This window comes from Heterocephalus glaber, unplaced genomic scaffold, assembly GCF_053883595.1.
Source record: "Heterocephalus glaber isolate CG9 unplaced genomic scaffold, H.glaber_assembly_v1.0 deba00000122, whole genome shotgun sequence".
Classification (NCBI taxonomy): Eukaryota; Metazoa; Chordata; class Mammalia; order Rodentia; family Bathyergidae; genus Heterocephalus; species Heterocephalus glaber.
This window is the reverse complement of record NW_028258138.1, coordinates 4,499,897-4,523,373: the sequence shown is the minus strand read 5'-3', so window position 1 is coordinate 4,523,373 and position 23,477 is coordinate 4,499,897. Positions and strand designations below refer to the sequence as shown.

Genomic DNA, 23,477 nt, shown 5'->3' with positions numbered 1-23,477 from the left:
CTGCATTAATCACAAGAAAGGAAAGCCAGTTAGTGCCTCGCCCCTGAGAACTCTGATCATCTGATGACTTCCAACAAGGTCATCCTTTTTCAACACAGTACCTACCATCAGCTCTTGTTCCAGTAGCTAAGCTCTGGTGACCAGTTAACACACAAGGGGTCAACAGGTGCCCCGACTGTGTCTCCGGGACGGGGTCCCTCTGACTTTCATCCCATCGGTTCACACGGGGTGCCCGTATCCCTGTGCGGTCGGTTCCACTCCTACAGTGCAGCCAACAGGTACAGCCCAGGGCTCCCACCCCGAAGCAAGGCCACCACGTTCTCAGGGTACAGGCCGGGCTGAGAATGACCCCAGCCTGACAGCTGTTCGCCACCTCCCCTGGAGGTGCTGGGATTCTTCAGCTTCTGCTGAAAAGAGCACCTCTCCTGTCAGCTGCTTACCTCGTCTGGAAACTCAACGCTTCCTTTGCAATCACTGGGAACTGGCTAACAGCTATGTTGAAGAGCACAACCCAACCTGTGTATCTGTGGGCTCTGCATCTGTGGATTCAACCAACCACAGAGCAAAGCACGTGGACCTGCCCTGAACACGTGCGGACTGTTTTCCTGTCCTTATTCCCTAAGCGGTAAGTAGAAGAGCCACCCACAGAGCACAATACTGTGTTCTAAGTCACTAGGGGGGACTGAGAGGACGCAGCGGGCTGCTGGTCACATGCAGGCACTGCAGTCATGCCAGGCGCGTGGGCCTCACAGACCTGGGTCCCCGCAGAGGCCTGGAGCCAACCCCCACGGACGCTGAGAGAAGTGGGTCTCAAATTGAGGCCCTGCCAAGCCCACCTGTGCCCCTCCTCGTGAGCCAGCGCTTGACCTCTTGGAGCCCATCTTAGGAAGTGCTCAGGACCCCGCGCACGTGTGACAGCTCCGGCCCCAGACTGCAGGGCTGCACGTGCAGAGACATGCATGACCGTGAGTGAGCGACACCATGGGCCCTGACACTCGAGGAGAGCGGCACGGGGTGGAAAGGGAAGGCCGTGTGCTGCATGTGCACCAGCTCCCCCGGGAAGGGGCCGCTGCGGACCCTAAATGCGACTGATAAAAAAGTACAAAATCGAGAGGAAAAAACTGTAGGGAAACATATCCACAGGGCTGTCGCCCCCAGGACAGTACCATGGGACACTTGGGCAAACATCAGCTGACGAGAGCGGTGGCATCTCTGCTTCCCACTTGGGACAGGCGCCCAGTGATGTCGTGGGAAGGGCGGGGTGAGGGGACCAAGAGGTGTCAGGCTCTGTTTGGGTATCGACATCTAATTCTCAGAATAAAAACAAAAACAACCAAAAAGACAAACATGGGCACCAGGGCTGTAGCTGGTTGGAGGAGCACTTTTCAGGATCCTCAGTGCACTCCTCCCAGTCCCGCTGCCGCACTCTGAGCCTGGCAGAGGCCACTCAGCCTCCTGCTGGCCGGGAGCCACACTGGCCCGGCCCGGCAGGCGCCCTTCTGCCTGTGGCCTTCTGCGCTGCCCTGTGACTGCACTCACCTGAAGCACTCCTCGAAGCACCTTGTCATATAATCCCAGAGGAAGTCGGTGCTGAGGGAGGAGATCAGCAAGTTCACCGTCTTAACGATCTCAGAGGCATTTTTGTTTTCCTTGATTGTACTGGAACAAAGCATGCTGTGTCTGAGAGATTGTAATGCATTCTACTGTTTGTGACTTATTTCCAGAGAGGTCGACAAACTCTGAGAAAGATAAAAATATTACTGTTCTGCGGGGTAAAGTGGCGCACACCTGTGAACTCAACCACACAGAAAGCTGAGGCAGGAGGATCTCAAACTTGAGACAACCTGTCTCAAAATAAAAAATGAAAAGGGCTGGGAGTATAACTCAGCCTGAGTTTGATCCCTAGTATTGCTAAAACACACACACACACACACACACACACACACACACACACACACGCGATTTTGATACAGAAAACCAGTTTTAGTAGCCGGATATGGTGGTGCATGCCTGTAATACCAGCACTTGGGAGGCTGAGGCAGGAGGATTGCCATGAGTTTGAGGCCAGCCTGGGCTACACAGAGTTCAAGGCCAATGTGAATGACATAGTAAAATCCTGTCCCCCCCAGAAAAGATGAAGAAAAGCAGTTTTAATCTAGCCAAAGGTAACTAGGGTACTGTACTTTGGCAGACATTTGGCTAAATTCTGCTTGTTTGATGGTAGTATTGGGGCTCAAACGCAGGGCCTCGTGCACACTAGGTAAGGGCTCTACCGCTAAGCTGCATCCTCAGGCCTTGGCTGAAACTGTAAATGTGTACGTTCTGTGGCTCCAGAAACAACCCCCAGGACCCCAGCAGTCCTCACCCAGGTACAGAGATGCACGCACAAAGGAACCCCTGCGAGGCCACTGAGAATCACAGAGTGGAAGCCGCCTCCGAGTCAGGTGGCATTTACTCAATACAAGATCGCTCCTTACCAAGGACTCTAAGGCCACCACCACGGTCCACGAACAGTACAGAGCTGTTCGAAATTTGCATTTTTATAGCGGCCAACAGCAAGTGTAGCAGCAAGTGTAGTTCCATCTTTGAAATAAAGATAGGCATTTACATATTCACATATGCACTAGAAGTCCAGAAAGAAGTGAGTTTTATTTTCCTCTGAAGGATGGCAGAATTATGGGTGATATACTTTTCTTAAGGTCTACAAATATCAGTGAATTCTATAGTGATCATGTGTTACTTTCACACTCAGGAAAACAATAACCTTTCACTTTGGGAGAAAAAAGCGAACATAAAAAGAAAAGAAAAAAGCAAACATTGAGAATTCTCAAGACCCTTAACGGTGAATACACAGAAAAATCTGAGAATTAGTTGAAATTTTCACTACACCCGCGGCCAATTCCAGCAGAAGGAAATCACACTAAGAGTGAAGCACAAAGAAGTTGTTTTATCCTGAAAAGCACAAAACCCAAGGGTCAGAGGTAACTGCAACCACCACACCGGAAGCCTGTGTCCCCGACCTGGGCCGCTCCCCCCTTGGCACCGGCTCCGTTCCCTCCCTCGCTTCCTGAACTCCCCTCTCCCCTTTGCTCGGTTCTCTTCTCCCTGTGTGTGCCTCGCCACTCGCCACTCGGGACACCAGGTCCCACTGCACAACTGTCACACTTGTCTGCACATCCAGGCTAGGGAAGAGGCGGGAGCAAAGCTTTCCTCTCTTCCCAGTGCTCCGCAAGGGCAGGCAATTGTGCTGATGGACTAAGAGCACAGAGTATTTCAGTGAGAGCCCAACCTGCCGTGTCTCTGCTTTCCCCAGCACTTCACAGCTCACAGTAAACAGAAGAGAGGCTCTGGCCCTGGGAGGGAGGGACGGACAGGAGAGGCTGGACTCCTACCTGCTCAGGAGATTCCCACTCTGAGTGTAGCTGAGCTGGAGGTCAGAGCCAAGGGCGTCTCTGCAGTAAGCATAAAAGGCCCTGATGACCTCGAGAAACAGATTCTCAACCACTTGAGGACCTGCAATCAGAAAGAAAGAGGTCAGAGAAAGACTAACAATCTGTTCATAAATCAGTACGCAACACACAGAAAACAAAGACAGAGTAGCCCAAAGACACAGGTCTTTTACAGACACTGAGATGCATAGGATGTAACTTCAGTGGCACAAAGGGGAAATGACATTCATGACAACAGTGAGGCCCTGTGGGGCTCACTGTGTCCGACGCTGCCGTCAGCATTTCCCAGCTGTGAACACACTGAGTCCTCATCACGGCCAAAGGACTGGGTACCCTACTGCCATCCCTGGTGATGCCCAAGGAGACTGAGGCCCCGAGAGGCAACGTTGCTTACACCAGCTCCTACTCATGGAGCTGCCAGAAAGTTCCCTGTTCCGGTGCACCCAAACCACTGGCCAGAAATCTGCCATACACATACCCATGGAGGGTGCAACTTCCCTATTCCGATTTCCTTTAATCATGAGCTAGAACAATACAAAGGAAATAATGCGGAGCCTCAAAAGCTTGTGGAGATCAACAAAAGAACAACACCAGGGCCAGGGATTTAGCTCAGTGGTTTCGCTGCCTGCTGCGCAAGCACAAGGACCCGAGTTCGATCCCCGGTACCAAAAAAAAAAAAAGAACACCACCAGCTGAAGGTCAGAGATGCTTTCCCGCCGACTGGAAGGTGTGGGGGGCAGGGGCCCACCTCAGGGTTCTCGGTGGGACAACAGCAGGCGTGGGCATTACATGAGGCGGCCATGTGGCTAATGATGTGTGCACATCAGCTGCCCAAAGTAACTGCTCAAAACGAGTGATGGCCCATGGAGGAACTTTAAAAAGGAGACAGATACAGTACTGTGTGTTTTGTGCAGGCCCACACACACATGGGCACTGGGAGCTCAAAAGCACTTTATTAACAAGAATTCTCAAGTTACTATGCAAAACTTTATTATTTTTCTGAGTCCTGGGAATTGAACCTAGGGCCTTAGCACTGAGCTACATTGCTAGTACTTTTTTATTTTTCGAGATAGGGTCTTGCTACGTCACTAAATTGCTTAGTCTGGGCTTGAACTTCTTATCCTCCTGCCTCAGCCTCCCAGAGTGCTGGGATTACAGATGTGCACCACCACCTCTGGCCTGTGTAAAACTCTTAAATGGTCTCAGAAATGAGAACTGAGCCATGTGATTCCCAGATTCTGAAATTCCAAAGATTAAATTATAGTCAAAATAATGCACTATTTGTATCTCATGGTGTTATAATTCCCTGAGAACAGGAAATCCATATCCAGGCCCCATCGTAGGTAGAAGCATTTCTCACGTTACCTATTTCAGGCTTGTCGAGCAGACTAACTAGGATGCGGAAAGGCTTCAGGTACGCATGGTGCCGCTCCTCGACATCTGTGTTGGAGAACTTCTGGTGCAGTATCTCAGCCAGACTCTGTTTAAAAAGCCACACATTAGGATACTGAGCAGGTGAAGCATGACATTACCAGTTGTCTTAATTGTTAAGCACCTGGGTAGAGAAAGAACCAGCCCCTAACACACAAGTACACCTCAGTTCTCCAGCCATGTAGCAAGGACCACTCCCATTGTCTACTCTGAAGTTTCACACGGAACCCGCTGCAGTCGGGATGGGGAAGCCCTGGTGGGGCGGAACTTTCCAGAAATGTCCTTTACCTCAACTAAAAGATCCTTGGAGTATTTTTCAAAAAAATAAGAGGATTGGTCTTGATAAGAATTTGAGATGTCAGTTTCTGGCACAATGGTATTTCCTTTAATATCTGAACCTGTAAAAGAACAGACACCAAAAGCTGTCAAGAGAGCTATGATTTGCACTGTATTGTGCAAAAGTCTCACGCTTGGATATGTTTTAAAAATATAATTTCTCCAACGAAAACCCAGATCATATATAAAGAACTTAAAAAAATCAGACCCCCCAAATTCAAAGACCCAATCCAAAAATGGGCATCTGAAATGAACAGACATTTCTCAGACAAAGAAGTAAAAGCAGCAAATAAACATATGAAAAAATGTTCCACATCACTGGTCATTTGAGAGATGCAGATGAAAACAACACTGAGATTCCACCTCACCCCAGAAAGAGTGGCTGCTATCAAGAAATCAGCCAATAACAAATGCTGGCGGGGCTGTGGGGAAAGAGGAACCCTGCTCCACTGCTGGTGGGAGTACAGACTGGTGCAACCGCTGTGGAAATCAGGATGGAGATACCTCAAAGAACTAGGACTAGAGGTCCCATTTGACCCAGCTATTCCACTCCTGGGGATCTTCCCCAAAGAATTAAAAGAATCACACCACAGTGATCTATGTGCACCCATGTTCACAGCAACACAATTCGTGATACCTAAAACTTGGAAACAACCCAATTGCCCATCAACTGGAGACTGGATAAAGAAAATGTGTGTGTTTTTTTTAAAGTAAAATGGAGTACTACTCAGCCATAGAGAACGAGAAACTAGAGACATTTATAGCTAAATGGATGCACATTGAGGCAATACTCTTAAGTGAAATAAATAGAACACACATGTGTAAATACCGAATAGTTTCTCTAGTGTGAGAAACTGAAAGTGTAAATAAGGACTAAAAGATATAATAGATAATGTGAAATAGGAAGAAAAGGGGCAAGGGGAAGGGGAAATGGGAGGGGTAGGGGAAAGGAAAGAAGGGAATGGAAATAATATGAGAAAGTGGAAAAATGGAAACAAAGTCTTTGTAAATAGGGAGGGATCGAGGGGTTGAAGGGAGGGCAGGGGAAGGGGGAAAAAATAAGAACCAAGAGAGATTACGTAAAGGTGCAAATTTCCAATGATGAATGTCATTATATTGTATATCTTCAATGTATCAATATAATTTTTAAAAGGCACGAAATACGTAAGTCATGCAATACTATTGGTCTCCTCTACAGATCGGATCCATTTATCTTCAAAGTTTGGACTCTGTGGTACTATTTAAACTTCAAAATGTTATAAATGTATCAATGAACAAAACATGTAGAAACTGTGCCTTCCCTGAGGCAGAGAGGTCAATTTTAGTGCAACATTCAAAGACCTTTTCTAGCACATTACAACTGTGTGGTTTATCCATACAGCTGGAATGCTAGGCGGGGGTGTAAAGGAGTAGTGGGCACAGAAGGTGAGAAAAAGGCCTTTTTTGTTCTGGGAGGTGCTAGGGATTAATCCTATATCCTTAAAGCTACCTCCCTAGCATTTATTTATTTGTTTATTTTGAGAAAGGTTCTTGAAAGGTCTTTAATTTTTCAGCTATGACTTGAACTTATGATCATTTTGGCTCACTCTCTCTTAGTGCCAAAAAATTTTTTTTGGTACTCTCAGGAATTACAACAAACTTTCCTGTATCCAGGTAAAAAAAAAAAGAAAAGAAGAAAACCCAGATCAGACCATGCTGTATCTTTCTGTTGTTTTTCCCACTCTGGGAACTGAACCCAGGCCTGCGCACACACCTGGCAAAAGCTCTACCATGGCACCACGGCCCCAGCCCTGCATCTCACTCTGACGGCTGTGGCTAAGGATCGGGCAGGCAGAACCCCGACTCGGTGGGCATCAGTCCAGTTTGCCTCAAGAACTCCCCCCATGTCTAACGCGTATGATGGCAAGGCGCTGACGGGGCGAGGCTGTACAGAGCCGAGTCTGCTGACCAGAGTCCCGCGCGTGCGTGTGTGTGCGTGTGTGTGTGCGTGTGTGTGTGTGTGTAGTCAAGGTGGCCTCACAAATACCCTCCCCTCAGCCAGGGGCCCGGCAAGCCCACCAGCTTCCATGGCCCAGCAAAGACAACGGGGCTCCTGGGACCTGGCTGGTGGAGCCCAGGGTCCCCCGTACCTAGAATACCAAGACCTGCCTCCTAGGAGCAGAGCCACGCATTTAACAACTTCATCCCTTCACTAAAAATCCTAAAAGAGCCTGTAATAGTCTTCTTAAGACCCTGAAGTAAACTTCCTTGCAGTGACTCTTCCAAGTTTTACAGAGAGAAAGGGAAGAAGAAATTGCAGGGGCCCTGGCCTTGGAATGAGAGTTACGCGACTGTCGATGAGGTTCAGTGAGGCCGCACTGTTCTCGCACAAGCGAGCTGCACAGCACCACTCCTAGGTGTGTGCACGAGGGGCCTGGGGACCTCATGTAAGGCCTCACACTCGCACAGGGTACCTAAATACCTCCGCAAGCATCCCCGATGCTGTATTCACATGTACTCCACAATGTCCTGGGTTTTCTCCACACACACCCTTCTCCCAGGAAACTTCTCCAGAGAGCCAACTTCCAACAGAGTAAGGTCTAGCTTCTAACAAGAGGGGTGACATTTCAAGCTCTTAAAATTGAACTCAGTTGGCATTTAAAAAATCCTACTTATTCCTCCTCGCCTCGTTTAAAGCTGCAAAGAGCCAAAGCTGCTTGTGGGCAGGAGACTTAACTGACCAGAGCTGTGCTTAGTCAGTGTGGTGTCTTTCCACTCTGTGACTCAGAGACCCGTCACCAAGACTGGAAGTCAGCACTTCCAGGCCCCGCATACACTGACTTTATGACTGCTTACTGCTCGGTACCTAGCAACCAGGCGTAGAGCCTTCTGTTCAGGGACATGTCCCTTCGAAGCAGGGTCTGGGTGGCAGCCGAGAGGAGGTGGACAATGTCGGCTCTGAGCAGGGGAATGGTTCTTTCATTGGGATCCTATTGGAAGGACAGAGAAAACTTCAGGTCAGGAAAGGAATAATGAAGGAGGTTGCTGACTTTCTGACACACAGCCCTTCTTTAACCATTTATTCCAAAAGGCTGTTCCCAAAAGAGGTTGATCTGGCCAGGCATGGTGGTGCATGCCTGCAATGCCAGCACTCTGGGAGGCCGAGGCAGGAGGACTGCAAGTTTGAGCCTCGTCAGGGCAACTTAATGAGACCCTGCTCAGAGTAAAAAATAAAAGGGCTGGAGGTGTAGCTCAGTGTGAAAGCCCCGAGTTCAATCCCCAGGACCACGCCCACACATGTGAAAGAGGCTGGTGTGCTCCACATTCCCGGCAAAGAAGCTATTCAGTATCTGTGATGGAAACACCACCCGCAAGAAAAGGAACCAGGGCCTGTGACTGACAAAAACAGACAGTGACCACGAAGCGGCTTCGCTTTCCTCTCACGAAGACCCTGCTGGAAGTCGGTGCCCCTACACCACCCCTCGGAAGAAGTAGAACAGAGGACTTACCAGACAGGTGTAGAACGGGAAGAAAAACAGAACGATTTCCAGATTATTTCTTTGCACGAGCACATTCGAGTCCAACAGTGATGCACACAGTGACTTCACCTGTGAACGACAAATGACACTAACAGTCCTTTCCGGAAACATGCAACCCGGCCACTTCTCCTGGGGCCTTGGCATCAGCACGGCAGCCATGCGGAGAACAAGCTGCAGGTCAGAACAGTGGGGCAGGGCAGCCTAACCCATCCCATGAGAGCTGGGGGCACTGGACAGGTGGCTGGGTTCTGGGTCTCCAAGCCATGAGCCCAGAAGGGGCACAGCAGGAACCTGGGTTAAAGTAAAGCTGAAAATACGTGGTGCGATGATTCCACCAATCCCAGGGCATCTCCGTGCACTGAAGGGATCATCCAGCGCCCTCGTGCCTAAGCTCTCCACAAAGCTCAGGAAAAGCTAGAACGGAACATGGGAGCTCGACGGGACATGCAGTGAGCTGCAGGGACAGGGAGCGGCCACACAAAGACCAGGGCAGCAGGCCGGGAAGGGCTGTCATGCAAGAGGAGAGCAGCCGGGACCCCGAGGCCCCGGGCAGCCTGGCAGCATGCAGAGGGGCCTGGAGAGCAAGGCCTGTCCTGTGGTGTGCACAGCACACACGTGAGCAAGGCTGTGCTTCAGCAAAGCACATGTCACAGCCTGGATGGGTACAGAGTGGGTGGGAGAAACCTGACAGAGAAGAACCAAGAGAAAACGTAAGGAGCTGAAGCAGGGCTGTGAAAATGGAGAGAGAGGGTGAAGGAAGCCTGTCTACGGGGTCTCCTCTGTGCCATCATCAGTGAGGAGCTTTTCATCATTTGCATTTAATCCCAGGGAAGGCCCGCTGCCATCCCCTGTGGACAGGCCGGGGCTTGGAGGCTCATCCACGCCAAGCCACAGCCCTCGTGGGGAATGAATTCAGTTGCACGTTTCAAGTTCAAAGCATGGGTCTTCCACCAGGTGGCGACAGAGAGCAAGCCCTGAAAAGCAGAGGCGGTATGCGCCGGGCAGAGACCAGGAAGCTCCCACTTCCGGGTTCCTGGAAGGGGTGGGCTGGCCAGGAGGGCTTCCTTCCCTGGAAGGGCCTGCGATGACGCTGACACCGGGTAACCCGAGGATGAGGTGTGAGAGCAGCCAGAGGAGAGGGCGGAGACTGAGGAGTTTCACATGTGACGTGACCGCGGGGGGGGGGGGGCACAGGACTGAAGCCACCGAGGCAGTGACCAGCCGAGCTGCGGAGCAGGCTCTCGGGCTCCGGGGCTCCTGGCTGTGAACACCACCTCCTCAGACACACATCTTAATCATGGTGAAAGCAGCACCCCACCGTCCTGGACTGAGTGATGTCGCCTCCCGGCAGCTCACCGTCCCACCGTCCCAGGACTGGGACCCCCCCCCCGGCCATGTCCCTGGGCAGCCCCAGTGACCACCTGCTCCCGTGCTTCGCCCGACAGCCCCGAAGGAGCGAGCACGCACCGTGAGCTGGTGGTCGGTGCCCAGCATGAACTTCTGCTCCTGGCCCAGCGAGTCCCGGCTGATGTGGCTCACCACGAAGAGCGAGGCAGGGGGCCGGATGGCTGGGCTGGCCAGCACACCGCCCCACAGCGCTGTGTAGAACACCTCCCTGCCCACCACCAGCGACAGCCTCAGCAGCAGGGCATCTGTCCTGCAGGGCAGAGGGGACAGGATCTCAGGGGTTGTCCCGCCCTCCCTGCGCGATCATCCCAGCCCCTTCTGGGTTTCCACCTGCCAGCTGTCATGCTGAACGCCAATCTGCTCAAACACCTTGAGGAGAGGTGCAGCTTCCTGGCCCTCAGGAACCATCTGACGGTCCTGTGGCTGTGGCACTGAGACCATCTGCTCCCCAGCCAGGCTGTGGACACTGAAACACTCACAGAAAGGTGGGCATCACCATCAACATGAGCAGATCAACTACTTCATTTGTTTAAATTTTTATTTTTGAGACAACTCACGATCGTCCTGCCTCAGCCTCCCAAGTTCTGGGATTACAGGGACATGTGACCATGCCCAGACAGACCAGTCTCCTTATGACAAGGACTCACTCATGCGTCAGGCAAAGAGCAGGCTGCTGGGACTGAAGACTTGAGCAGCTGTAACGATACCCCACCTGAGCACAGCCATCACTGTGCCAGGCGACAGGTGACTTTGGGATCCGGGGACACACCTGGCCCGGCCTCCCCAGCCTGCACATCCACACAGAGCAGGGCTGTTCTTTCCATCTGCCACAGCGCCTCCACACACAGACTGGTGCCAGGACCTGGCAGTGACTCCCCACCCGCCCATGTTTACCCAGTCTCGGGATGGCAACTCACACCTCTTCACGGGAGGTGCCTGTTCCCAGGAACGCCAACTGAACAGGGCACTGCACCTGCAGCCCACTGAGTGACTCCCTGACAGCGCTGGAAACAGCCTACAGGCTGGGTGGCGGATCGACCAGTGACCCGGCAGAGGCAGATTCCCACCCAGGGTCTCATGCTGGACATCTGACTCGTGTCCGCGAGCATCCCATTCCCACAAGCCTCCTCCTTGCAGAGAAGGCACACGGTGGCAGGCTTGGCACAGTGTCAGCGGGCAGGTCACCTGGGCTTCAGGCTTGGTGCCCCCTGGCTGAATCCTGGCGGTGGGACCCTCGCATGCTCACGAGAATGGCGTGAGTCTCCATGTGAAGCTTGTTTGGGAGCAGGGCTGACACTCCGGCCACACGTAGGGACCGCCACCAGCACTGCTTCCGCTGGCGGGTGGTGCCCACGCCTGGTGAGCAGAGTGGGACACACATGGGCACTGGGTAAAGCTGTCAGGCGACTGCCGCTCCTGCACTTCTGCGATAGCCCTCAACCTTCAGCTCACTTTGCAATGATCAGTGTATATAAACTTTGTAATGCAAAAATACTGCCTTTATTAAAAATGGATTTTGTGGGCCAGGGATTTAACTCAGTGGTTCCACCGCCTGCCTTGCAAGTGCAAGGTCCTGAGTCCGATCCCTGGTACCAAAAAAAAAAAACGGATTTTGTTCTCCTTGAAATGGTCCAGACCACTTTGTCTCATAAAATATTTGTCAGAAATGATGCACAGTATTATCTTAGTAAAAACAAAAGAGGTGTAAGTGACCAGCCAGAGATCCAGGGGAAGGACTCAGTATGGCTTCCGGGCTGAAGTTATTGATTGGTCTTCTATTAAAGTCTGGGCAGACAAACAGAGCATAGCTGTGCCCAACTCTGAAGAAAACACAGCAAAAGCCTGAACGCTGGGCAGGAGTCACTGAGCAGCTGCATTGGGCACAGCAGATGGAACAGTCCCGAGCCTGGGAGCCTCCATGGCACCGGTCAGTGCGCTCCAGCTTCAAGGAGAGGTGTAATCTGCTCGAGGGATTCAGTCCATGGTCGCTGCTCCAAGGCAGAGCCAGCATGGTGAGGGGTGTGGTGGAGCAAAGCTGCTCAGTTCATGGTGGACACGAAGCAGAGCAGGGGACAGTGCCACAGAGGAAGGGGGCAGGGACCACACCTCCACGACCACCCAGACACACCCAGAAGTCTGCTGCACCAGCCCCTGGGGTGGATCTAAAGCCAAGCAGGCTGGAACTTCATCCACCCTAGCTGGAGCTTCAACGCAGCAGCAGATGGATTTAGGAAGTTCATGAGGCACTGCTTTCTCTAGGGTCCCTCCTACAACACCAGCGCCCAGACAAAACCCCCTGGGAATCACCCCCCCAACACACCGTTACTATCACAGCCCCTTTTCTCAGACCAGCGCATCCCCAAAGAAGGCTTCATGGAACACTGGCTGCTAGAGATGTTCTCCAGAAAGGGGTTCTGTTGGACCCCTCTTGAATACAAGTCTGGGAAGCACTGCATGTCACCCCCTCCCCATATTCATAGTCCATCACTGAGTTTATTCTCTAGGTTTCATTGTGTTCTGAAAACATTCATGGATACTAGGAATCTGAATGATGTCATGGTGGAGGAACCAGCAATTACCACAAACCTCACAACGGAAGAGCAAAGTAACTAGGATTAAAAACGGATGCCCCTTTTGCAGTACTTCGGGTTGAATCCAGGGCCTCACGTGGTACATGCCAGGCAAGCGCTCCATGCCCAGCCTATTCTATTTCATTTTGAGACAGCTTTGCTATGCTGCCCAGGCTGGCCTTGAACTTGTGATCCTCCTGCCTCAGCTTCCTGAGTGGCTGGATCACAGGCCTGTGCTGCAAAACGCAGCTCTAAGTGACTTTCTACCAAACAAGAATGACTCTGATCATCTGTCTGAATATCCAAACTTAGTGCACAGCTCAGAATCCAAGCCCTAAACTTGTAATTTAAAACCTACCAATAACAGCAACACCAACTACAGAGCCCACATTCCCAGCCTTCCTCCTGTGCCTCCTGCATGCACTGCTCAGTCAGCAACCCTGACCTCAACTCAACTCGAGCTCTGGAGCGCCCTGGCTGGTGCTGCAAACCCAAGTGTCTCACAGCTCCGCTGTGCAGCCTCCTGCCTGTGGACAACCGCGGGAAGCTGAGCCGGAGACATAGCACAGCTCTGGGGACATCTGCAACTAAAGAGCTGGGGGAGGGGGCAACAACAGCGCTCTGCTCCCCAGGCAGGACCAGGCATGGTGGCTCACAGTCGGAGCACTCGGAGGCTGAGGCAGAAGGATCTCGATGAGTTGAAGGCCAACTTGGGCTACAGCTACATAGTTCAAGGCCAGCCTGAACAACATGCAAGACTCTGTCTCAAACAACAACAACAAAATTATCCCATGGGTCAAACCCAGGGCCACAGAAGGGGTGGGACAGCCCAGGACCCAGAATTCTTCAGCCAACCAAAAGAAGGGTATGTAAATACTACTGGATTATTTAAATCAGGGAATCTCAAGGCAGCGTGGTGGTGTGGACCTGTAATCCCAGCTACTTAGGAGGCTGAGGCAGGAGGATCACTTGGGCCCACGAGATGGAGACCAGCCTGGGCAACACAGCAAGATTCTGCCTTGAAAAGGGAAGTAAACAAACAAGTGTGTGTCAAGCCTCAGTACTGTTCACCCTCAGGCTGGCTGTGTCTTTGTAGTGGGGTGGCCATGTATATCACAGGGCCTTTGCAATACCTGGCCTCTGCTCAATACCAGCAGCACCTCCCCCATGAGGACCAGAACAAGATGGGAGGGGGTTGGGCAACATCACCCCCAGGCAAAATCCCTGATTTAATGGAAATTTCCAGGAAGCCACTTCCTGCTTTTTAATAAACCATTTTTTGTAAACACAGGATCTCTTCCTGCCTCAGCCTCCCCAGTGCTGGGATTTCAGGCATGTGCCACCTCGCTGGGCACCTTTTACAAACCACTAAAATGTTCACTTCTCCTCTTCTCCATAGAGGAGGAACTTAGTCATCCTCCCCTTCTAATCTTGTTTCTTAGCAAGCAAAACACTGCTGCGTGTCTACTCCGCAGACACTTTTCAAAAGTTTCCGGCCGGCAGTGGATAAGGTGCAGGCCTTAAAGGGTCACAGAGCCCGGCGAGTAACACCGCCCAACACCGGCCTCAGTCCATTTCCCAGTTCATTAAAAAGTACAAACCAGGACAGCTGCCTCCACAAAGCCTCTGAGTTACTCCGGACTCATTAGCCTGGCCTGGTCTATCTGCGTGATGGCACGGTGACCTGCACCCCTCTCCTGCCCCAACGCCTCTGGCTCCCTTCCCAGGTGCTCTGGTAAACAGCTGCCAAGCTGAGGCAGCCTTGACTGGAGCAGTGACGACACAAACATGGCCGCCACCTCGCTGGCAGTGCCCATCTCCCACCTGCTCAGAGCTTACGGGAACTTTGACCGCATGGACCTGGGAGAGCTGATAACGAGCAGCTCCCGGGTGTGGCAGTGCCAGGCTTGGTTTCTGTGACAGCAGAGTCCACTCAGTGATTCATGCAGCTCTCAGCTCTTGGTTCAACATCGAGAAATGACAACATCAGGAAAAAATCATCAAGGTTAAGCAACTTTAACAACTGTTCAAATGAACCCTCGTTTATCAACTAAGAGAACAAACAAAAACCTTCCAACCGCCATATTTACAGGTCTGCAAATTTATCAGATGGCAAAACATTGGGGGAACACGGTCATCTGTCAGGTGATGAAAAACCCCATTCACAGATGTGCGCATGCGCACACACATGCACAGGTACAACTCACACTGTCATAAGAACAGGAAACGGAGTGGAATTTCCAGAGGAGCCTAGGCTGGCAGTCAGGAGGCACAGGGTCTGGTGTGACCCTGCCCATCCACGACCCGAACCCACTGCCCAGCCATGCTGCGTGCCAACGGGGCAGAGCTTTCCTCCCAGGGAGGGCCAGGAATGAAGCAAGGGCAGAACCCACCCGCGAGAGCCTGAACGGAGGTGCACACCTAGTCACATTTCTCAGATCCTGGTACTGATGCCAGTTAAGGCACCCTCAGCCCCCAAGCCATCCTGTTCCGCCAGGGAGATGTGGTGGTGCCCTGCGTGTCAGATGGCACTTCTCCAAGCGGACTCACCGCACTGCAGGGAGGCTCTTAAAGCAGCCCCTGCTAGCAGACAGCAATTGCCACAGTGTCTCTCAGTGTTGTCAACGCTGCAGTCAAGTCCCAAGTCCTGTCCAGTCCTGTGCTGGGGATGGAACCCAGGGGCTCACACTGGCCAGGCAGATGCTCTGCCACTGAGCTACCTCCCCGGACACTTTTAATTTATTTGGGGGACAGGGTCTTGCTAGTTGCCCAGTCTGGCACTGAACTTGCAATCCTCCTGCCTCAGTCTCCTGAGTAGTTGTGATTACAGGGGTGCGCCATGGTGCCTGGTTTGGAACGGAGTGCCTTATAATTCTCCAAGGAAAGGGCAACGTGTATACCCAATAGTCTGAAAGTCTGAATGGATCCACACTTTCTTTTACTCCTAAGCAGCAACAAAACAGTGTGAGCCAGGTGTGGTGGTGCACAGCTATACTCCTAGCACTTGGGAGGCTGAGGCAGGAGGATCACCATGAGTTTGAGGCCAGCCTGGGCTACACAGTGAGTTCACAACAACCTGAACTACATAGTGAGCCTGCAAAAAACACACAAAATATAACAAAACCAAACCCTCGCATGAACTTCTGTGCATATGAGCTTTACAAATTCTCAAGGTGCTGCTGAAATGTATCCCGATGCTGCCTTTCTAAGCTCTGCCTTTATGAACCTGGGTTTGCTTTTTTACTTAGAAGCCAAAAGACAAGGGGTTCTGGAACCTGACATGAGTGGTCAGGCCGCTTGGGCTCACTCACTTCGTGACTGTGGCATCTTCCCACCCGCACCCCCAGCCAAGAATGGGGGCAACCATCAGGGGGCAGGGATTCAGTGGGCCAGGGGCAGGATGCGCACACAAAGGTCCATGGCTCCCGGGCAGAGGAGGCATGGACTCCCAGCTGCGACACTGTGGGTAACTCTAACAGCTGGGACGCGAAGGGGATCTGCACTATGGCCTCCCTCGTTAATCAGTACCTTTCTCTAGGTAAAGCACCCCATCTGCCTAGGCTTGGGGCCTCCCCCCGGCTAAGCAATTACGTGAGGTTACAGAGAACACAAATTTAAAAGCCAGGTGTGGTGACGCGCACCTGTGATCCTAGCACTCCCAGCACTCCGGAGGCTGAGGCAGGAAGATCACTGTGAATTCAAGGCCAGTGTGGGCTACACAGGGTTCAAGGCCAACCTGAACTACATAGTGAGACTGTGTCTCAAAAAATCCAAAGAACACAGCACTAAGTGGAGCAGCACCTCAGAGAATTGCCCAAGGTCTCCCTCCCTCTGTACCTCCCTGCTCTCAGGGAGAAGTGGAATGACCCAGTCACCTGTCGTAGATCTCGGAGCCCTCCTCCAGGCCGGGCAGCAGGCCCACAAGGAAGGCCTGCAGGCTGGGCAGGAGCAGCCTCTGCAGCGGGAGGAAGTACTTCTCATACAGGCCGAGCAGCACGGGCCGCACTGACATGGCCGCGTTTGCCAGGAGGGGAAACAACCCGCAGCTGTGGGCACAAAAGGGCAGGCTCGCGTGATCAGAGGGAGGGCTGGGGTTTGGGGGGGTTGTGTTTTCTCTCTTGCAGTGCGGGACAGACCCAGGGCCTGGCACACACCGGGCAAGTGCTCTGCCCCCAAGCCACACCCCACCCAGCCAGGTTCAAGAGCAGACAGAATGGTGTTGGGACCAGCTGCAGCAGCGGCCTGCGCTTATTTTGCCTGTTTGTCATTTTCTGATTTTGCGTGCACACGGAGGGGCAGCCGTACCTGTACAAGAACAAGTCCTTGGCTAGCCATTTGGTCCCCACGATCTTGAAGATGATCTCATAGGTTTCCAGAGCTTTCAAGTGCACACCGCTGGGCAGGGCGGGATGCAGGCACTGCGCTAACCTCTTGCTGATGACCAGCCGGCGTGGCAACAGGGAGTACTTCAGGTTGCTCTGCAGCGCCTGTTAAACAGGAGAGGACATCAGCGGAGACCAGGAAGCCTGTGAGGTGGCCGTGAGAACACGGGAACAGAGGGACTGCACATGGAGGCAGAGAGCCACAAGCCAGGCTCTGGGGCCGCGGGGCCGGGGAAGGAAGCCTCCTGCTAACGTGGTAAGAGGCCTCGCATCACAGACTGTCACCATTGGGCCAGCTTCGAGGCCCCACGCTGGAGCCCACACGCAGAGGAGGGCTGTGTGCCTCCATCTCAGGAAGCCACCAGTCCACGTGCAGATGAAAACACAGGCCCTGGCGTAGGCAGTGGAGTTCGCTGGGCGGGGCATGAAGGCAGGCAAGTGTAGATTGCTCCAGAATACGACAGAAAACTTACCTCAGGGCAGGCCTGGTGGCGCAGGCCTGTGACCCGGCACCTGGAGGGCCCTGGTGCATGTGCCAGAGAAGCCCGGGAGATGAAGAGGCCTGAATTACCCTGTCACTCTCCCAGCTCAGTGGCCCTGAGTGGGGCTCAGCTACACTGGGGGGCACAGCCCGGCATCGCCACCAGGTATGCGAGGGATCCAATTGCACAGGACACCACCAGGACACTGGGCCAGAGCGACGATGTCCCTGAGAGGCCTCACAGCAGGGCTCACGGCCGTCTGCGGGGAGCACCCGGGTGCTTGCTGGACCCAGGACACTCAGCCAGAGCTGTTCCTGTGCGTCTGTGCCCATGGCAGAGGTGTAACGGGGAGGTTCCCAGCACGTTCCGCTTGTAACACAGCATCTGCCGGGCAGTCAACGTCACTCGCTCATTGCACAAAGGGAGAACCCCAGACCCCAGGCAGGGTGGCACAACAGGGGGTAGGGCAGACAGGAAGCAGAGTGGAAGGGAGAGCAGCCCTTCAAGCCATGCCCCTGCGGCCCCTCACCCCACCAGGCCCCGACTCCTGAGACCAAGTCAGCCCTGAGTCTCACAATCCAATCACCCGCCAAACACGAGGCTTTGTGGGCCAATTTAGGTCTAAACCACAACACCAGCTTCTTGAAAGCTCCTCAAAAGCTTCCACAGCATGGCTCAGGTCTGCTCTGCCTGCCCCGATCCTTTATACCCTGACTTCAAACACTGTCACAACACAGAACAATGTGAGGCTCCCACCTGCCCTTCGCTGTCCCTTGCCTGTATGCTCTTTCCTGCGCCTGGCTCACTCCCTCAGCTTCCTCAGGACATAGCTCAGCTCAGGGGCAGAACTATCCCCGGCAACTTGAGGACAGGGACCACCCTACTTAGCTCTGCTGTCCTCAGCACTCTCCTTTGTACCCAGCATAACACTCACGGGTCAGAGCCGCTGGCCCCTGGCCCAGGCCCTAAGGGCAGGCTCACCTTTCCTCTGCCAAACAGAGAAACCGACCCCACCTCTAACACACACACTCAGGTTGTGCGGAGTGGGGGTTGGGGGGTGAAGCAAAGGAAAGCAAATGCTGTTTTTCATCAGAGGCCCATGGTCTAAATGAACCCACACACTTTACATAATTAGATATAATAAGAGATCATCAAAGAATATCTTCAAATGCTATTCATGAAGAGCTGAGTACCTTACAGCAAAGGGAAGGCCAGTAAGAGAATCCAAACAATGTGCCGATGCCACTGAAGTCACACTCGGTAGCTGGGGATGGGGACGAGAACCAGCTGACAGATGCCATAGATAGGGTGCGGCTGAGGGCGACAGACAGAAAGGGCACATCTTATCAGGGGCATTTAAACACACGGGAGAGTAGGTCTGACGCCCAGGGCTGTGACCCAGCTCCCGGGAGCATCAGTGCCAGCCAGTCCTACAGACAGGGTCCTCAGGAAAGTTTCTGCAATGCAGGGCCTTACAGGATGGACTTTCTCCACAGGGCAAGTGAGGAGGTGGGAGCCATCTTCCCCTGGAATAGCTGCGTGGCGAGTTTTTTGCATTACTGGAAATGGAACCCAGGGGCACTCTGTCACTAAGCTACGTCCCCAGGCCTTTTTACTTTTTTATTCTGAGGCAGGATCTTGTGAAGTTGCCATGTTGGCCTCAGACTTACAGTCCTCCTGCCTCAGCCTCCCGAGCAGCTGAGACTACAGGTGTGCACCACCACGCCTGGCTTGAAACACCTATTTTTGGACAAGACAGTCTTCTCTTTGTCAATCTCTACTGAATCTCATTTCTGTATTCTGAGGACTTCTGCCATTTGCAGTACCATGGCTGTCAGGTCTTTCCTGTGGTGAGCATTTGGGATTTGTGAACGTCTGTGCCCCTCAATATGCACAGGGCTGGATCCCTTTAACCTCTGACCTGCCCTTTGACCCCAGTATGGCAACATGACTGATGAGATGAGTGAACCGTGAGTCACTTCCGGCACAGGCTTTACAAGCCAGCCCCAAGCTCAGCAGGCCCTTTTCCCTGCCTCCACGTTCATGAAACAAGGGTTGCCAGGAACCCCCTTCCAGCCTGGGTCCCCAAGAAACCAGAGCCAGAAACACCCCATGTCGTAAGTCACCCAGAGGTGATCTGGCCGCCCCCAGGATGTGCTGTGTCGCACACAGACACAGGCAGAGGGCCGGGGCCGGGGCTGCCAGACAACATGCAGTGCAGGGCCCCAGCTGTTCCACTGTCGCCTACCGTGGATCCACAGGAGAGCTTAATGCGCGAGTTAGACTTGGTGGGAGAGTCAGCAATAATGTGAACCAGAACAGCTGTAACCGTGTCCAGAGATGACCACTCTGTGAATGGGTGCGCTCTGTTGTGCACACACCCTTCTTCTGACATCGCGCGATTACATCACAGCTAGCTATGCGCAGAGTCCGAAGGAGAAGCAGAGCATTTCTCCAATGGGGAGGGGTGATGTTTCTTAGGCTACCAGGCTGAAAGTTATTCAGTGATTTATTCCCTCCCCTGGCTGCTGCACAGTTTCAGCTGGGCGTGGTGGTGCACACCTGTGACCCCAGCACTCTGGGAGACTGGGGCAGGAGGGCTGCAAGTTCAAGCCCAGCCTGGGCAACTTAGTGACTTGGTGAGACTGAGACCCTGTCTCAAAATTTAAAACAATGTAAAAAGGGCTGGGGATGCAGCTCAGTGTCAAGGTCCTGGGTCCAATCCCTAGTATCACAAACAAATGAACAATCGGCTGGGGATGTAGCTCAGTGGCACCGCATCTGCCTGGCAAGTGCAAGGTCCTGAATTCCATCTCCAGTACCACAAAAACCAAACCAAAACAAAACCAAAACCGAACCCAAACAAATGAACAAAAGCCCCCTCAGAGCTACATGGGGTCCCCACTGCCGTGGCTTTCTCTGGTTGGGCCTGGATTCAGAAGCCGCCGTCTGTGAGCTGTGGCCTCGATGTCCTCACATGACAGCAAAGGCCCACAGCAGCCAGCACCCCCCACCCCGGGTCTGGGGACACCCCTCAGAAGTACCTGGGTGCAGTTCCCACTGCCTCTCAGCCAAGTGACACTAAGCCCAGGGCCTTCTGACGCAGGAAGGGTCCCCGGGGAGCAGCCCCACCTGCCAGGGTCACCGCTGAGCACTGGGCCCTGCTGCTGGGGACACCAAACGTGCAGCCACCATGGAGGATGGTGTGGAGGACCCTCCAGAGGCCAAGCATTTTATCTGCTCATCAAAGGTCGTGGGACCCAGCAGCCCCACTTCCAGTATATATCCAAATGAGGGCATGATGTGTGTAGGCATCTGCACACACAACTGTTCAAAGAAACAATGCAAGTGTGCCCCAAGGATGAAGGGATCAACAGGAGGTGGTGCCCACACAGGTGAATACGATTCGGCCATGAAGAGGAAGGAATTCTGACACAGGGATTCTAGGGCACCAACAAACCCTGAGGACACCGTGCCAAGTGAAAGGACCAGTTCTACAATTAGTCCTGTTGATTCCTTCCAGGCCCAGAGTCATCAAATTCAGAGAGACAGCAAATAAAAAGGTGGTGGTGGGGACTAGGGAGTTTCCGTTTAATGGTGTAAGTCTCAGCAGGGGAGATAAAAACGTTCTGGAGATGACCGTGGTGATGGCTGCACGACAGAAATGTGCTTAACTCCACAGAACTGAGTGCTTGGGGACAGTTCAGGTGTCCAGGCGTGGCAGTGTAAAACAATCACCTGCCAGGATGTGCAAACTCCTCGCTTCCCCTTCATGGTGTGTGTGCACACACATGTGTGTTTGCACACTTTGCACACGTTTCCTTGCTCAGTGAATTAGCGAGCTCTGTTTTCTGAAGTTCTGGTGGGTCTGTCTTTTTCTCTGACAGCATCTTCAGTGTTTTCCCATGGCTGTGCTGACCACACGATGACCACTAAACCCGGCTACCAACTGTGCCAGGAGCAGCATCTGCCAGGGGAAGGAAGCCCAGGTGCGGCCAGGGCAGCCGTGCTCCGGGCTCTTCCATGGAAAAAGCAGCAACAGCTCCAGGCCGAGGCCAGTCACAGTGATTTTCCTCCCGAGCTCAGACGGGCCTGCAGGGGCAGTCAGGCTCTCTCTCCAGACCCCGCATCCTCTCAGGAGCTGGGTCCTGGCACACATGGCCAGGGCCACCCTCACCCTGTCTTTCCCTTTCCAACTCCCCTCGGGCACTTTGTTTCCCTAGCAAGACGAACTTAGCAAGTACCTGCAGGGGAGTTTCGTGGCTTGGGTAGGGATTTCAGAAAATCAGAGACCCAAACTGCCTGAATGTGGTGGCCCACACCTGTAATCCCAGTATTTGGAGGCTGAGGCAGGAGAACTGCCTCGAGCTCAAGACCAGCCTCAGCTACACAGTGAGAACCTGTCTCAAAACAGAAACAAAATCAAAACCAAACCCAAACCCAAATTGGCTATTAAGCTTAATATACATAGTTTATGAGAAATGATCTACTAGTATAGAATAAAGAGAAAAAGATGAACTGAGGGAAAGAGCCATGCTTTCAAAATCACTTTTTTTTTTTTTTAAAGACAAGGTCTTTCTGTGTAGTTCATCCTGCCCTTGAACTCATTATGTAGCCCAGGCTGGCCTTGAACTCAAGGATCCTCCTGCCTCAGCCTCCCGAGTAGTGGGATTACAGGCATGCACCACCATGCCCAGCCAGAATCACTTTTTAAAGTGCTATATTATATGGAAAGGAAACGCTGTGATTAAACTGGAAGTTAAACTGCCTTACTTATTTCACTCAGGAACTATGTACCATTCTGAAAGCCTTCCCGGAACCATAATTAAGACATAATTACGATATTTTTGACCTCATTACATTCACAGGCTCAGCAGGGTGTCTGGGTGGAGTGCGGTGGTACAGTGGGTGTTTAGTGTGGACAAGGCCCTGGGTCAGATCCACAGCACCAATAAATAAATAGCAACAATGGGGCCGGAGATTTGGCCCAGTGGTGCCCACTCCTATCTTGAAAGTGCAAGGTCCTTATAGTTTGATCCCCAGCACCAAAAAAAAAAAAGCAACAAAATGCAAGAAAATGTAAGTTTGCAAAAAAAAAAAAAAAAAAGAAAGAAAGCAAAGAACTCAAACTACACCTTAGCCTCATCACTGGAGACCAGGAAACCTCTGTGTTCCCTGAGGAAAAACATCGGACTGTTTCCTGTGGCACCACACGACCTGACTACCGACCCTCATGCATCTAGGCAGGTGCTGTGTGGGAAACACGAAGGAGAACCCTGAAGGCCCCTGAAGGCCCTTTCTTTAGGCAGGCGGTGTAACCATGGAGCTAAATCCCCAGCCCTAAGGCTCGCCTTGAAGCAGAGGTAACTGACACGCTTAAAGAGGGCTGAGAAGGTAAATGCGAAAAATGTTTTAATAAAAGATAATTTAACCACACGGGTTGGGGGTAGGAAGAGTCACATCTGAGTTTTAAAATGCTTTAATGTAGCCCATAGAAGAAAATTTCTTAAATGTTTCCTTTCAAAGTTACTGGAAGAGAGCCCAAATCTGCTTTTTTTTTTGAGACAGGGTTTTGCTATGTAGCCCAGGCTGGCCTTGAACTTGTGACGATCCTCCTGCCTCAGCCTCTCCAGTGCTGGGAGTACAGGTGTGCACCACTGCGCCAGGCCTAGCCCAAACCTCCTCTTGCAGGGTGGTAATTAATTGCCCATCTGCAAGGGACTGTGAGTGGCTGACTGGTGTGCCAGGAACCCCATGTTCTGCAGTGAACCCCATGCTCTGGGTGTCTCCCTGCAGGAGGCTGCATCTCCACAGGAAGCTCTTTCTAGGCAACAGAAATGAAGCCGTGCAGTGGCAGCGAGAGCCACACCAGCCAGGTGGCACCAGCTTCACACCCAGTCTG

The 23,477-nt window shown here is 52.6% G+C and overlaps 1 protein-coding gene across 10 annotated transcripts in view; it reads right to left on the bottom strand.

Moving 5' to 3' along the window:
* Positions 1-23,477, bottom strand: part of Dop1b (DOP1 leucine zipper like protein B) — a 92,717-nt gene that overhangs the window by 47,915 nt on the left and 21,325 nt on the right. For 7 of the 10 annotated variants that reach the window (XR_015451492.1, XM_087211936.1, XM_087211966.1 and 4 more), the window contains exons 3-11: positions 17,017-17,198; positions 16,587-16,757; positions 10,202-10,391; positions 8,705-8,803; positions 8,062-8,185; positions 5,169-5,278; positions 4,815-4,929; positions 3,393-3,513; positions 1,540-1,680 (exon numbers count right to left, since the gene is read on the bottom strand). Coding sequence is in view for 9 of the 10 variants with exons in the window: in XM_087211936.1 (XP_087068062.1) it covers positions 1,540-1,680; positions 3,393-3,513; positions 4,815-4,929; positions 5,169-5,278; positions 8,062-8,185; positions 8,705-8,803; positions 10,202-10,391; positions 16,587-16,757; positions 17,017-17,198 (1,253 nt within the window). In the remaining variant the exon portion in view is untranslated. Of the gene's footprint in view, positions 1-1,539; positions 1,740-3,392; positions 3,514-4,814; positions 4,930-5,168; positions 5,279-8,061; positions 8,186-8,704; positions 8,804-10,201; positions 10,392-16,586; positions 16,758-17,016; positions 17,199-23,477 lie in introns of those variants that run through there. The other 3 variants (XM_087211948.1, XM_087211945.1, XM_087211964.1) reach the window with 2 other exon arrangements.